Consider the following 16,144-nt stretch of genomic DNA (forward strand, 5'->3'; position numbering starts at 1 on the left):
CGGCGGGACGATTGGGCGGAACCGGCCGCCGGGTCCCACGCAGGGAAGGACAGCGATCAGAAAGGGGACAGGCTGTCAGACTGTTTCTCTACGGGAAAAAACGGTAGTTAGACTTGGAGTCAGAAGACAGTTTCTGAAGGAGGGGGCGTGGTAGTACGCCGAGCGTGCAGGAAAACGAGCGTAGTCTCGGTTTCCTTCTAACCGCAAGGCCAAATTTACGCCCTTTCCATTGGACCACAAACATGACAATTATCACCGCCCACTATGGCTATCCAATCAGACACGTGCACTCAGGCAGGCCGACGTTACAGCCAGTCGTGAGACAGGTTCCTTTGACCATTTCCCATCACTTTTCTTTTCCTTTCTGTCATTGGTCGACTTGGAGGCCGCGCGCTTCTCGCTCGGACACGCCCGGAGGAGCGGCCAACTGGACATTGCTAAGCGACGGAGATGCACGCACCGAGCGGGCAGACGTCTGAGGTCGCTGCGGGATGGACTGCAGGTGAGGCCGAGCTCACGTTCCGGGAGCCACAGGACCCTGGGGAAGGCGAGGGATGAGAGACGTACAGCCTAGGTGTGGATTACCGCGGTCTCAGCGGCATTGAACTACAACTCCCAAGACGCTCCGCGGCCCTCGGCCGCTCAGCCTTCAGCTTTCACCTTCTCAAAAGGGTCCCGTCGTGTCCATGTTCCAGTCTCTTAAGTCGCCCAGGACTTGGTGGAATTTTCTTTTTCTTTGCTTTCTCCCCTACCCCCTCTGTTCCCTCTAGCAACTATGGGGTCCATTTCTTAATTTTGATATTGTTCCCAGATTCCTGGGGTGTTGCTTTTGAACTCTGGCTTAAGCGGACACCAGTGACAGATGGGGTTTGTAGTTCATTTGCTCTTTGGGGCCTCGTGTCCAATGACCGATTGGAAATGTCCGGCGCTGTGGGCTGGCCGAGGTTCCTATCTCATCAGCCCCTAGCCAAGCATTTTAATCGGAGGGCCGTTTCAAAATCACATGGATACTGCGAAAAAGTTACTGCCTAGACCCACTTAATAGCTTGATAGGGGCTGGAGTGATAGCACAGCGGGTAGGGCGTTTGCCTTGCATGCGGCGGACCCGGGTTCGATTCCCAGCATCCCATATGCTCCCGAGCACCTCCAGGAGTAATTCCTGAGTGCAGAACCAGGAATAACCCCTGAGCATCGCCGGGTGTGACCCAAAAAGAAAAAAAAAAGCTTGATATTTGGGTCTGGGGCGCAAACAGCGCTTCTGTATTTTTAAAAGACTCTTGGGGGGCTGGAGCGATAGCACAGCAGGTAGGGCGTTTGCCTTGCACGCGACCTACCCGGGTTCGATTCCCAGCATCCCATATGGTCCCCTGAGCACCGCCAGGGATAATTCCTGAGTGCAGAGCCAGGAGTAACCCCCGTGCAGAGCCAGGTGTGACCCAAAAAGCAAAAAAAAAAAAAAAAAAGACTCTTGGGTTGAGATCACCTGCTGGCAATTCCTGGATTCTTCAGGACGACTTCAGGGGCTGCTGGGAATCATGTCTGTAACATCATCACCTTAACTGTGTAGGTCTACTGCATAGTCCATTCGTTCTGAAAATTTACGAGAATGATCATGGTCCAGTTCTGCCCCCATCTCCACCCTGCTCCCAGCCCAGGGCTGCAGGAAGGTGCTCTGCTGCCAGATTCTCTCTCCCTTTGCAGCCTGCCAGCTTCCTCCTTCCTAGACCACCCCTTTGGGGATACTTCCCTTCATCAAAGCCACTGCTGGCCATCCAGAAGCCAGACCGGACACCCCAAGGTGAGGACATCCCCAGAGAATGCTGTGGGCTTGCCTGGTAGCAAGGAGTGAGCAAGCAGAAGGAAGAATGATGAAAACTGCCACCCCATCTTCTGGATGCCCTCTCCATTGTGCCCCTGTCACTTGACTGTTCCCATCATATGTGTTGCTTCTGAACTGAGATTTCTTGACTTCTGTTACCCTCAGGGATGATCCTCAGGCTTAACTTTTTCCTTCTCCCTCCTCCCTTATTGTAGCCCCCAAGTTCATCCAGATCCTCAAAATCGAGGCTCCCAAAAGCTTCTGAGGCTCTGGCCACCACAGGTCCCGGGATATCTGAGCTGACTGAGGAGTCCTGGCCATCCAGTTCAGGGACATCTTCCCCACCCAGCACCCCAGAAGGAAAGATGGGAGCCTCTCCACCACCCATCCTGACTGACAGTGGGGACGACTCTGTTGTAGCCAAGTAAGAGCCATCAGATAAAAGGGCTGGAGAAGCATTAGGGCTGGGGGGGATGGGCAGGCACCCCATAATCATCAATAGGTGTAGGTATTTACACAGTGCTTTGTTATTGTTGGGGGGGATGGTATTTCCCCTGTGGTGCTTGGGACCACTGCCAGTGGACCTCAGCCTTGCAGTGCAGGCCTGACAGTTTGGCACATGGCCCAACTATGCTGTGCTGGGGACCACCAGGGTTACACAGGCAATGCTCAGGAGGCACCAAGTGCTGGGGACAGTTGGCAGAGAGCTTGACACATGGTGCCAGGGCTCGAACTTGAGGCCTAATGCATGCCTTGCCAGACCTTTGAGTACTCTCCCCTGTCCTTCTTGCAACCGTTATTTTTTGTCTTTTTTTGGATCCCAACCGTGGTGATGTTTAAGGGTGACTCCTGGCTCTGCACTCAGAAATTACTCCTGCCGGTGCTCAGGGGACCATATGAGATGCCAGGGATCGAACCCGGGTCAGCTGCATGCAAGGCAGATGCCCTACCAGCTGCTGTACTATCGCTCTGGCTCCTCTTACAGCATCTGTACTTTGTAGTGTTACTATGAGCCTGGGATCAGATCCCAGCTCTATCACTCTCAGTGGAATCTTGGCCTCAGTTTCTTCATCTGCAAATTGGGAAGATTAATAGCACTTATCCCCTAGGGCTCGTTTTAAGCTATCAGTGTTTAACTACTGTAAAGCATTGCTAACAGTGGGCATCACATAGTGAAAAATCGGATTTGTAGGCCACAACTTAACTGCTGTAGCAGAAGGCCCAAACTCATTGTGGCTGAAACAAAATAGCATTGATTTCTCCTTTCCCCAACAAGTTCAGCAGAAGTAACCAGCATCAATATGGCAGCCCTTCCTGCGGCGTATCCTCTTGTCATGTTGCTCCTCATTCCTAGGCCACTGCCCTGTACATTCCTGGAGCAGAATGGCTTCCAACCATGTCCACTTTCCAGAATCACATCTCTTCATATTTGGTTGGTCAAGAACCTAGCTATCCAGCCATAAGGCTACAAGAATACCTGGAAAACATAACTACAAATGATTGGTCATGTGCCCAGCTAAAACTTGCCTTGGAGTTGGAGGATAGCACAGCAGGTGGAGCATTTTCTTTGCACGTGGCTGATTTGGGTTTGATCTCCAGTATCCCAAATGATCCCCTGAGCCCTGCCAGTAGTAATCCCAGAGTGCAGAGCCAGGAGTAAGTCCTGAACATTGTTGGGTGTGACAAAAAAAAAATTGCATTATCATATCCTAAAGGAGAGTAGCTGTGGAAGACAACTACTGGCACAGCCATAGTACTCAACAAGCTCTACCTGTTCTGATTATTAATATTTTTTTTTGGTTTGGGTTTGGGTCCACACCCCAGGACTTACTCTTGAATCTTTGCTCAGGTACATTGGATAGGGCACTTGCCTTGCACACTGCCAACCTTGGTTCAATCCCTTGTACCCCATATGGTCCCTCAGGCCCCCCCCCCCCGGAGTGATCCCTGAGCACACAGCCAGGAGTAAGCCTCGAGCACAGCTAGGTGTGCCTTACAACCCTCAGCAACAACAACAAAAAGACTAGATTTGGGGGCTGGAGAAATAGTACAGCCGAGAGGGTGTCTGCCTTATATACAGCCAACCCAGGGTTGATCCTGGGCACACCATGTGATCCCCAAACCCACCATGATTGATTCCTGAATGCAGAGCTAGGAGTAAGCACCACCACAGGGGGCCCCCAAATAAACAAAAAACAAATAAAACTAGATTCTTTTAAAACCAAGAGCAGGGGCTGGAGCAATAGCACAGTGGGTAGGGCGTTTGCCTTACACACGGCCATCCCAGCATCCCATATGGTCCCCCGAGCACCACCAAGAGTAATTCCTGAGTGCAGAGCCAGGAGTAACCCCTGTGCATCACTGGGTGTGACCCAAAAAGAAAAAAAAATAAACAAATAAATAAAACCAAGAGCAAATAAGTTCTATTTTCTTTTCAGTGTTAAATGGAACATGACTGGGCTTGGTATTAGATTCTTATTTGCCCCTTCTGCCCATCTTCCTTCATAGATACATTAACAGATTCCGCCAGGCTCAACCAACAAGCCGAGAGGAGCGCCAGCCTGCAGGTCCAACTCTAGCTGACTTTTGGTGGCTTCAGCCTGACTCTCTGGAGGCCAGCAGCCAACCTGTGGCAGGTGCTGCTTCTGTTCCACCCGCTTCTCGCCTAAAACCTGCCCTGGTCTGTGCCTGCACAGTCATTCCTCGTGGTCTCCCTAACTCAAGTTGGGGCTTCTTAGCAGGAACCAGTGAACCAGAAGGAAGACCCAACATAGCAGCTCCAGCTATTGCCAAGGTGGACAGTGCAGCCCAGGCCAAGGCCATGGTTCCTCTTCAAGAGATAAAGCAGGTAAGTCCCAGTCTCCTCCCTTACCTCTGTACTGACAGTCCCAGCCCTGCCTGACATGAAAGTCTGTCCTCAGGTCAAGGAAGATTCAGGACCTGCTCTCAGAGCGTATGGTTTTGCTTCAAGCTGTAATTTCAAGGGATCTCTAGAAAAGATCAAGAAAAGAGTTTCTGTGATTCTTTACTCCATCAGAGGGAAGAGGTAGAGCTGGCAGAAAGAAAATTTGGGCTTGGGGCCGAAGCAATAGTACAGTGAGTAGGGCATTTGCCTTGTACGTAGCCAACCCGATCCCTGGCATCCCATATGGTCCCCCAAGCATCACCAGGAATAATTCCTGACTGCAGAGCAAGTACTAAGTAACCCCTGAGCATAGCTGGGTGTGACCCAAAAAGCAGAAAGAAAGAAAGAAAGAAAGAAAGAAAGAAAGAAAGAAAGAAAGAAAGAAAGAAAGAAAGAAAGAAAGAAAGAAAGAAAGAAAGAAAGAAAGAGAGAGGGGGAGGGAGGGAGGGAGGGAAGGAAAGAAAGAAATAAAGAGAGAAAGAGAAAGAAAGAAAGAAAGAAAGAAAGAAAGAAAGAAAGAAAGAAAGAAAGAAAGAAAGAAAGAAAGAAAGAAAGAAAGAAAGAAAGAAAGAAAGAAAGAAAGAGAGAGAGAAAGAGAGAGAGAGAGAAAAGAAAACTGGGGCTTAACAGTCCTCTCCAGTTCATGGGCTTAATCTCTATGTTCAAGAATGCAATGCTAGATGAAACAGTCCATCCACTCCAGCTCCAATGACACGTGTTTCAGCTTAGGCTGTGTAAGACAAGCAATTGGAAAAAGGTTTTGTAGTAGTTGTTGTTTTAAGTTAATACAATCAAGAAATCTAAAAGTGGGGCTGGAGCAATAGCACAGCGGGTAGGGCGTTTGCCTTACACATGGCCGACCCGGGTTCGATTCCCAGCATCCCATATGGTCCCCTGAGCACCGCCAGGGATAATTCCTGAGTGCAGAGCCAGGAGTAACCCCTGTGCAGAGCCAGGTGTGACCCAAAAAGCGGAAAAAAAAAAAAAGAAATCTAAAAGTATTGGCTTTACAGAATGACTGCACCCAGGTGCTTTTGTGTTTGGGGGATTTTTTTGGTGTTTTGTTTTTGGGCCACACCTGACAATGTTTAGGGAGTTACTGGCTATACACTCAGGAATTACTCCTGGCAGTGCTCAGGGACCATAAGGGATTCCAGGGGTTGAAGAAGGGTTTGCTGAATGCAAGGCAAGCCCCCTCCCCATGTACTAGCCCCAGCCACCCCCTTTTTTTTTTTTTATAAGTACTTTAAATTTTTTATTTGGAGCCATAGTAAATGGTGCTCAGGGGCGACTTTTAGCTCTGTGCTTAGACTATTCTGCTGGTAGTACTTGGGGGACCATATGCAGTGCTGGGGATCAAACTGGGACCATTTATATGCAAAACAAGCACCTTCAACCCTGTACTATCTCTCCAGCCCCATGGACCTACGTGTTGATATGGTGCTGGTAACTGTCCTCCTTACCTATATTCTCTGTCAGGCTCAATCCTGCAGGCTTTGCCCTGAACTAGCTAAGATGCCCACAAACTCTAGACTTTCCATCTTACCAGTGAAAGAGAAGGCTCTCTCCGTGGCCCTATATAGCCCCCCGAGGTTTACTCTCATTCACTCATCCTGGAGCCAATCATTGTGAACCAGAGGATAGAATCTTGCTGCTGGCCACACCAGAGCCCCTTTCTCCCAAGCTTGGGGGTGAGGGTTGACCTCTGACCCCTCTTGCCCATAGAGCCTCCACACTTGGAACTCATCCCTGCTGGACCTGGAGACACTGAGCCTTCAAAGCAGAGCTGACACGCTTCTCAAACGCAGGTACCTCGCTCAGCAGCACCAGAGTCCCCCCGCCACCGCCCATCATGGAGACCCCACCGTCTCACTCTACCTTCTCCCTCCAGCAAGGCCTCGGTCTCCTCCTCCTCCCTCAGCCCTAGTGATGCCAGCGTCTCCTCACTGCCCGTTAGCTCTGATGGCCTTTCTCCCTTCTCCATGGCCTTCACCACTGACTTCAGCAAGGACTGCACCCCCCGGGTATCTGGTAGGTCTGGGAAGCAAGGATTGAAGGTAGTGTGGGTGTGGATGCCAACTCTGCCCTACAACTATTGGGGTCTAGTTCCCATAATTTGGACAATGGGACTAAAACTTACATTCCAGTCTTGGGACAATTCCTGGAGTTGGGGAGTATGTGGGGAACTGGCCCAGCTCTGTTCCCAGCATTAATATGACAGATTCTTTTTTGGGTCACACCCAGCAATGCACAGGGGTTACTCCTGGCTTTGCACTCAGGAATTACTCCTGGTGGTGCTCAGGAGGCCATATGCGATGCTGGGGATCGAACCTGGGTCAGCCATGTGCTAGGCAAATGCCCTACCTGCTGTACTATCGCTCCAGCCCCAACATGACAGATTCTTTGCTTCCTCTCTGAACATGAAGCTCCAAAATCAGAAGACAATTTGCAATTTTTGTACCATACCTGATTTGCCAGCAAAATCTGACCCTAAAGGCTATGGAACTAGCGGCTAGTTAGAGTACAGTGGGTAAGGTGCTTGCCGTGCACGCAGTCAACCCTTGTTTGATCCCTGGCACTTCATATGGTTCCTCAAGGGACACCAGGAATGACCTCTGAGCACAGAGCCAGGAGTGGCCTAAAAACCGAAGGAAAAATAAAACAAACCCAAGAACATGAAACTATTTATAAACTATAAACTATGTATATGTCATATATATAGCATAACATAAATTGTATAGTTTAATTAATATAGATATATAACAGTGAATATGCATATCTTTGGCTATATAATATTGAATCGTATGAAATGTTTGTCTTCGTGTGTGATTTAAAAATGGTTTAGGGACTGGGGCGATAGCACAGCGGGTAGGGCATTTGCCTTGCCCGCAGCTGTGCCAGGTTCGATTCTCAGCATCCCATATGGTCCCCTGAGCACCACCAGGGGTAATTCCTGAGTGCATGAGCCAGGAGTAACCCCTGAGTATCGCTGAGTGTGACCAAAAAAAAAAAAAAGGAAATATTGATAATTTCATATTTTCCCATGTTGCAGAGGTGTTTTGGGGCCACACTCAGTGCTGCTCAGGTTCACTCCCCTCTCTGCCCAGGGATCTTTCCTGACAGTGCTCAGTAGATCATACAACTTCATTTTTTTTTTTTTTTGCTTTTTTTGGGTCACACCTGGCGATACACAGGGGTTACTCCTGGTTTTACACTCAGGAATTACTCCTGGCGGCGCTCAGGGGACCATATGGGATGCTGGGATTAGAACCTGGGTCGGCCAAGTGCAAGGCAAACGCCCTACCCGCTGTGCTATCACTCCAGCCCCCCTACAACCTCATTTTTTTTAACCAAATACTAGTATATTAGAGAGTGGTGTACAACTTAAACCCCTTTCTAAACTGTGTGTGCTACAGAACTTTGTTAAATATGCAGACAAACTGTCAAACTTTCGAATTTCTGCCTGTTTCTGAAGTTTCAGAGAAGGCTGAGAGTCAGCACATAGGCTGGAGCCCAGGCTTTGCATGCTGAATGTTGGATTTAGTCCCCCAGTACCACCTGGGATTCCCTGAGCACAGGGCCCGGAGTAATCCCTAGGTACCTCCAGATGTGTCCCCAAAAACTAAAAAAGTAGACAGGGCAATAGGGACCCTAATTACTATTATTGCCACCAATGTTGTTACTGTTACCCAATACCTAGCAAGTCTTGGGGTGCAGTGATACACATAGGATAGGTGCCCCATGTTTCACAGGGGCCATGAATGGGGACAGACAAGCACAACTAGAGAGAGGTGCTATGTGATCCTGCCCAGGCATTCACTGTTTCATTCTTCACCTTTTCTTCACCTTTTCATCTCACCTTTCTGAGTCTCCTTTTTCCCATCTATAAAGTGGATACCACTTCATCAGACTCCTCAGGGTTTGGTTTTGTTTGTTTTGGGGCTACACCCAGCGGTGCTTAGGGGTTACTCCTGTCTCTACACTCAGGCATCACTCCTAGCGAACTCAGGACTATCTAGGGTGCTGGGGATCACCACATGCAAGGCAAATACCCAACCGACTGTACTATTGCTCTGGCCCAGGTTTCCCGGTTTAACTATCTTCTCACTTTTTTTCTTTTGGGGTCACATCCAGTGATGCTAGGGGTTACTCCTGGCTCTGCATGCCGAGTGGTGCTCTGGAAACCATATGGAATGCCAGAGATTGAACCTAGTTTGATTGTCTGTGAGGCAAACGCCCTACCCACTGCTCTGACCCTAATTCACATGTTCATACTATTTACAAGGTCTTGTGAGAAGGATTGGGGGTTCTACAATGAGCTGAGCTCATGTCATCCCGTTTCTGGGACCCTCAGAGCACAGAGAGTGTGGGGCAGAGAACAACTCCCTAACCGGTTACCATAAGGAGATGTGAGGTGTAAGTGGAGCAGCCCTCTGACATGTCCATAAGAGCTGGGGTGGAGAGCATGATGTGAACAGTAGGGTTAGGCATAGCAGGCTCTGGGAGTTAGAGGGGCAGGGGCCCCGTGAGCATGGAAGAGTCCATCACATCTGGTTGTGATGAGTGCTGAAGAGCCTGGAAGATTTCTGAGTGTGTGGGACCAGGTCCTCCCTGGGCACTAACAAACTCATGGACCATCACTGCCATGGGCACCTCATTGGAGGTTGGAGCAGAGTGGAAGGAAGCATTCTGATTTGGAAGCAGCGTCACAGGATATAGAACGATCTGGGGTGATACCCTGTCCTCTGTGCTGGGTCAGAATGGCCAGCTTTTTAGAGAGAATGAAAGTGCCTTAGTCATCATGTTTGAAGACACGGTGCTTTGCAGGAGGGGAATGATGTCCCTTTGCCCTGCTGGATTGAGGACAGCCAGTGGCCCTGCTCGAGGTCAGTGCTAGGTACAAAGGGCTGAAGTCCAATGAAGATTATATTTCATACTTATGCCCCCAATACTGATCACTCCCAGTCCTGCTCTTGGCATTGGAGGATATAAACGTGGTTGACAAGACAGAAGGGCTGTGTACAGCACATAGGGAATTTGCTTTGCACATGTCTGAATTGGGTTTGATCCTCAACAACCCATATGGTCCCCCGAGCCCACCAGGAGTGATGATGAGCTCAGCCCACCTGAGTTCAGAGCCAGGAATAAGCTCTGAGCCCCTCTGGGTATGGCCCCCAAACCAAAACCAAACCAAACCAGCCTCCTTGTGAGGCTGGTCTTAGGGAGACATGAACTACAGAGCAAAGCACGTATTTAGTGTATATGGTTGTAAGTGCTAAGGGGAAGAAAATGAACCTCAAAAGAGGACAGAGAATGGTAGGATTGGGAGTGTTACACATTTGAATGGGCTAAGCTGGGAAGTCCACTCTGAAAAGCTGATACTTTGAGGGAATGAGCCCTGTGGGCGCAAGGGAAGTGCATTCTAGGGAGAGGGAACACAAATACAAAAACCTTTGCTTGAATTTTGGGCCTGGAGTGATAGCACAGCGGGTAGGGCACTTTCCTTGCATGTGGCCGACCCGGGTTCGATTCCCAGCATCCCATATGGTCCCCTGAGCACGGCCAGGAGTAATTCCTGAGTGCATGAGCCAGGAATAACCCCTGTGCATCACCTGGTGTGACCAAAAAGCCTTTGCTTGGATTTTGTTTAATTTTGGAGCCACACCAAACAGTACCGGGGGCTTCTCCCAGCTCAGTGCTCAAAAGTCATTTCTGGAGATGCTCAGGGCACCAGCACAGTGCTGGGGTCCAGCCGACAGAGCTTTCTGCATGTAAGGTGTGCACGCAGCTCCCTGAGCTTACCAGCCACGGCCTTTTGCTTATCTGGTGCAGCCTGGGGAGTGCAGCAGGAGCACCCTGGCCTGATGCATGTGTTCATTCTCCCTCTGCTGAAGGTGGGGAGCAGCTGGGGTCCTGAGACGGGGAGGGGGGGAGTGGGGAGGGGGGGACCAGAAGGAGGCTGCTATGGGTGGGAACCTGGGCAGCAGAGAAGTGGGAGAAGTGCAGAATCTGTTCCCGGCTACAGCCACAACCTCCAGAACCCTGCACGACACACAGGAAGACTCAGTGTTGTGATGAATGAGAGCAGATGAACCTGAGTTTCTCTGGCTCTGTGTCTTTCCCCATTCCCCACTTCTCATCAGTCAAGGCGGGGTCTGCAGAGCCCATCTGAATAACCTTGATTATTCATCTCCTTTCCCTTCCTGACCCTTTTCCTCTCTGCTCACCCCACAGCCACCCCAGCATCGGACCCCATCCCTGCTCCAGCCCCAGTCCCCTCCCAGACACCCCTGAGGCCAGAGGATGACATTTTGTACCAGTGGCGGCAGCGGCGAAAACTTGAACAGGCTCAGAAGCTCCAGCCGGCTCCAAAGTCTCAACAGGCTCCTGGAAGCCAAGAAGACAGAGCCTGCACGTGGCCTCAGGCCCTCACCGTGCCCCCTCCAGTGAGATGGGGACAGAAGAGACATAGGCCTAATGACAGTTGGAGGGTAGAGAAGCCTGCAGGGAACTGACAACTTGGCCCTTTGTCTCTCTCTCAGGTTGCTGTCCCCATCTGCCCACAGCCTGCGCCTGCACCTGCGCCGACCCTTGCTGCCCCTGGAAGCCAGCCTCCCTGTGTCCCACTGTGGGGCAGCGTGCCCCCGCAGTGCCCCCAAGAGCCTTTCTTCGTGGGTAGACCTCCTTTTCCCCCAGCATTCTCGCCACAGATCTTCTGGGGCCCTAGCCCTCCTGGGTTTTTCTGGGGCCCCCAGTCTGGACCCTGGGTCTCTCTCGGGGCCATTCCTCCTATTCCTCCAGTGCCTGCCCCCACTATCCCTGCTCCTTCAGCCTCCACTCCGGCGCCTCCAGCCGCCCCCCACGGACCCTCGACCCCTGCTCCAAGCAGCGGCCCCCAGGCTCAGGGGGAGGGCCGCAAGCCTCATAGGGGCAGAGCTCCGCGTCGGGAGTCAGCTGGGCCTGCCAGAGCTGCTGATGAGGGGCCTGCGCCCCAGCTTCGGGGAGCGCTGGGTCAGGTAGTGTCTGCCCGCCTGTTCGCTGACTGTCTGGAGGACACGCCCCCTCGTCCCGAGGCCCCGCCGCCTCCGCCCTCTCAGTCTCTCGAAGCCTGTGCCACTCCCCCGTCTACCCAGGCGATGCTCTCTCTCTCCGAATCGCCAAAGGGGTCATCTAGGGCTCGGAAGGCCAGGGCCACGACTCTCCACGTGGGGCTGGACGGAAAGCCCCGCTTGGCGGGAGCGTCCGACCCACCCGCCCAGATCCCTCCTACTGCAGTTGGGAAGGAGTCGGCTCGCGCCCAAACCCCGCCCACTCGCCCCAAAGCCCCGCCCACTCCACCTCAAACCCCTCCCTCTCCGGACCGCGCGGGTTCCCTGGAGACCGTGGCCACGCCCTCGTCCGCTATTGGCCACGCCCCCTCGGAGGACCTCCTCTCCCAAGCGGCTAGGATTCTGGAGGCAGCGGAAGGTGAGCTTGTTTCAAAGGGTCCCCCCCCCCCCCCCCCCCCCCCCCGGCCCCGTAGCACCTAGCCAGGTCGGGCCCCTAGACTTCGCCCTTTTCCCTCCAGACTCCGACGGCAGTGAGTTCCGGGACGACCCTGTGTTGCGAGTGCTGAGGGTTCAGAGAGCAGAGCTGCGGCGCCAGAAAAGGTGACCACCACCAGAATCTCTGACGCCCGACCCCCACGTCCTCAGAGGCAGCCTTTGGGTGGCCATCCTGAGCTCCTCTCCTAGAACTGCCCACAGCCCCAGCCCCCGTGCTGGGCACATACCTGAGCCTCTACTCTTTGCAACATTTTTTATTCCAGGCAAGTGGAAGCCCAATTGTCTCGCCTACTGAGCAACGCTGAAGAACCAGGATGCTGATCTCTCCAGCCTAGCGCCCAGGAGATGGCTTCAAACTGTACACATTCTACTTTTTTCCAATAAAATATTTTCACAGGTTACTGAAATTTCAGGTTACTGTCTAAGAAAGGGGATGTTCTGGAAAGGGCAAGGGTCATGCCAATTTCCCTGAGGGAAGGGGTTTCTGGGAGACAGGCAAGCTTGGGACTCACCTTGTCTGAGTGAGTGTGTACCTGAGTTAAGGAGTGTGTATCTTCCTGTCTCATGAGACCAAAGGGACTGTGGAGCTGATGGGGCCATCAGAGTGTCACACAGTGAATGCTCCTCTGTCCACACACTCAGCGTTAGATGCACTGATTCCCTCCTAGCATTTCCTGTCCTGGCCGCCAACACCCCACCTTCCGCTCACATCTTTGCTTATGCCCTCTCGTCACCCCCAGTGCTTGCCCAAGTCTTTCTACACTCGTTTCCAGGTGCTACTAATTTAGCTCATAGCTCTAAACCCCATCTCTAATTCTGATAGTCCCCTTCTCCTAGTCTCTGCCTTCAACCTGGGCCTGGCCTCAAAGAACCCTAGGCCTATTTATCCCGCTACCTGCTCACCTCCACCTAGACATCTTAGAGACTGGAACCTAGATCTGGAACTCTGCAGGTCTTGAACAAAATCCCATTCTTCCCCCTAAGTTTCCTCCTCCTGTGCTCTTTGAAGCCTCGACAGAGCTGCTGGCCAAAAGGCATCCCTCTGAATTCTCTCCCCTGATATCTGCAATTGGTTAATTAGCAGTCACTACTATCTCTTTTTAAAAATCTATCCAGTGGGAATTGGAGAGATTGTACAGAGGTTAAGACACTTGTGTGGCAATCATGATTTAATTCTCAGCACTGCCCATGGCCCCCCCATCTAGTGACCCACTCAGGAGTGGTGACCCTGAGCCCAGAAACAGAAATAGATTCAGAACACTGCCAGGGATGGTCCCAAGCCTCCCCTCCTCCCCCTTTGCCCCTGCAATAAAATGACATCTATCCAGTGGGCCTGGAGGAGTAGCACAGTGGATCAGAGCTCCTGTTCTACAAGCATATAGTTATGAGGTCAAATCCCACATGTCCCATAGGTGATGAGCATGATACTGACAACTGCTGTTTGAGGCTTCTGGTGGTAGGCTACTGTCTATCAAGCCAGGGACTGCAAGTACTTTCTGTTCACACTACAGTGAGATACGTGTAAACTCCACTAAAAGGGCTGAGGCCTGGGCTGAAGAGACTGTACAGCAGGTGGGGCACTTGCCTAGCACACAGCTGACTTGGGTTTGATCCCTGGCACCCCATGTAGTCCCCTGAGCACCACCAGAGTCATTCCTGAGTGTAGATCCAGGAGTAAGCCCAGATGAGAGCCCTGGCAAGCACTAACAAAATTAAAATGGGTGAGCACCAAAGCCTGGAAGTGCAACCTCTGGCGAGGAACCTAACTTCTGAGTGAGTACCATAGCAACCCCTGCAATGCACCACGCCTGTGAGCCTTGGTTAAGAATGTTTGCCCAGGCCAGCATGTATGCAAACACTGCAACTGAAGGAGTATAAAACTAGGGGGGCATCTGATGGGAATCCTCAGTGAGCAAAAGGAAATTTAAAAAGTGCTACAGCGAGACACATGTGCAACCAAGTCATCACAGCAACAGCAATGAAGGGGAGGGAGAGAGGAGAATAAAGAATAATCTATCCAGAATATAACCCTTTATCCCCCTGCCCCTGCCTTCATGGGTTTTAGACCATTACCAACAGTCTGGACAATTGAAAAGCCTGTTTCATCTTGACTTCTAATGCAACATAGTCTGCGTCACTTCTCCTTGAAATGGAAAAGAACTTGCAATGGCATGCAGAGGAAACAATCCTACTTTAATTTATTAAATAACTAGAAAAGATGCTACAATTTCCATCTCCTTCTCTTCTCCCCCCAACACTAGCCTTGAATCTCTGAGTTGCCATTTAAATGTTCAATTGCCATGCTGGGTAGAAGATTGGTTACACAGATGCCTGAACTTGTCCAAATTCAGTGAAATTTTAAAATTACATTGTGCGTGAATTTGCATCAGAAGCAAAACTCTGAAAGCTGTGCATGCTGAGATATTTAATACTAACATCTATCTTGAAATGCATTAAAATTAGGTTAATGAGTTCACAGTAATAATACATATGAAATGAAATAATAATAGGGGCCAGGGAGATAGTATAGTAGATAAGGTGCTTGCCTTGCACTCGACTGATTTGTTTAATCCCCATATGGTCCCCTGAGCCAGACAGGAGTGACCCCTGAGTACAGCTGGTGTGGCTAAAAAACCAATCCTCCCTCCTTGCCCCCAAAGTAAAATATTAATGGTATATGAAGATGGAGTACGTGTTTTGCATGCAGAAAGCTGAGGGTTTTGTTTTTGGGTTTTTGGGAGCCACACCGGCTATGCTTAGGGATTATTCCTGGCTCTGGAGGTGTTCAGAGGACCAAATGGAATGATAGAAATCGAACCTGGGTCGGTTGTTTGACAAACAAGACTGTACTATTGCTCCACCCTTAGGGTTTTTGTTTGTTTTTTAATTCAAAGTCAAAGGGCTTGCTTTATTGGAGTTAGTATAGATTTTTCTGGCATATTATGAAAAAAAAAAGGTTAAACCCAACACCCAAAGTATCAGAATTAAAGACACTACCATAGAAAGCTGAGGTTTCATCTCTGGCACACCATAGTCCCCAAAGCACCATTACTACTCCCTGAGCACCACTGGGTGTGCACTCCCCCTCAAAAAAATTGCCTCCCTAGGGCTGGAGCAATAGCACAGCGGGTAGGGCGTTTGCCTTGGACACGGCCGACCCGGGTTCGATTCCCAGCATCCCATATGGTCCCCTGAGCATCACCAGTGGTGGTTCCTGAGTGCAGAGCCAGGAGTAACCCCTGTGCATCGCCAGGTGTGACCCAAAAAGCAAACAAAAAAAAAATGCCTCCCCATCAGCGTTTTCTTTCTTCAAGCCCTCTTTTCTTTCTTTCGTACAATTTCCCACCTAATATTTGGCATTTGTTTCTTTTAAATATGAAAATGGGGGGCCGGAGCGATAGCACAGCGGGTAAGGCGTTTGCCTTGCACTCGGCTGACCCGGGTTCGATCCCCGGCATCCCATATGGTCCCCCAAGAACCGCCAGGAGTAATTCCTGAGTGCAAAGCCAGGAGTAACCCCTGAGCATCGCTGGGTGTGACCCAAAAAGCAAAAAAAAAAAAAAAAAATTAAATTAAAAAAAATAAAATAAATATGAAAATGGTCCTCTCCCACTAGCTTTTGAACTCCATGTAGAAAGAGAATGTTTCGCCTTTTTTCAGTTACTGACATGTCAACAAATTGTTGCCCCAGTGAATGACTGGATTAAGGATGTACCTTCTGAGGCGAGACTCGACTGCTGAAATGACTGCGGAAATGAAATGAAAGGAAAGAGTCACTTAGGAAAGACATCGTTACAGAGTGTCTTCTGGGCCTGGCTCTGTCGGCAGCAGTCAGAAAACTGAAATTGGCTTTGCCCGAGGAGCCACCACATTTCT

At 50.6% G+C, this 16,144-nt stretch overlaps 1 protein-coding gene across 4 annotated transcripts; it reads left to right on the forward strand.

The window, feature by feature from the left end:
• The first annotated feature begins 62 nt into the window (after nucleotides 1-62).
• PROSER3 (proline and serine rich 3) lies at nucleotides 63-12,667 on the forward strand. 4 transcript variants are annotated; one of them, XM_055145905.1, is made up of 11 exons: nucleotides 63-502; nucleotides 1,702-1,798; nucleotides 2,035-2,243; nucleotides 4,328-4,455; nucleotides 4,558-4,667; nucleotides 6,450-6,532; nucleotides 6,616-6,755; nucleotides 10,959-11,170; nucleotides 11,267-12,191; nucleotides 12,292-12,373; nucleotides 12,532-12,667. In XM_055145905.1, exons 1-11 carry the CDS (start codon nucleotides 492-494, stop codon nucleotides 12,587-12,589), a joined length of 2,055 nt encoding a protein of 684 aa, XP_055001880.1. In that variant the 5' UTR covers nucleotides 63-491; the 3' UTR covers nucleotides 12,590-12,667. The 4 variants fall into 4 exon arrangements, with proteins under 4 accessions (XP_055001880.1, XP_055001881.1, XP_055001882.1 ...); XM_055145906.1 differs by having other exon boundaries at nucleotides 4,561-4,667; XM_055145907.1 differs by lacking the exon at nucleotides 1,702-1,798.
• Nucleotides 12,668-16,144: the final 3,477 nt, after the last annotated feature.

This window comes from Sorex araneus, chromosome 8 (genome assembly GCF_027595985.1).
Source record: "Sorex araneus isolate mSorAra2 chromosome 8, mSorAra2.pri, whole genome shotgun sequence".
Taxonomy (NCBI): domain Eukaryota; kingdom Metazoa; phylum Chordata; class Mammalia; order Eulipotyphla; family Soricidae; genus Sorex; species Sorex araneus.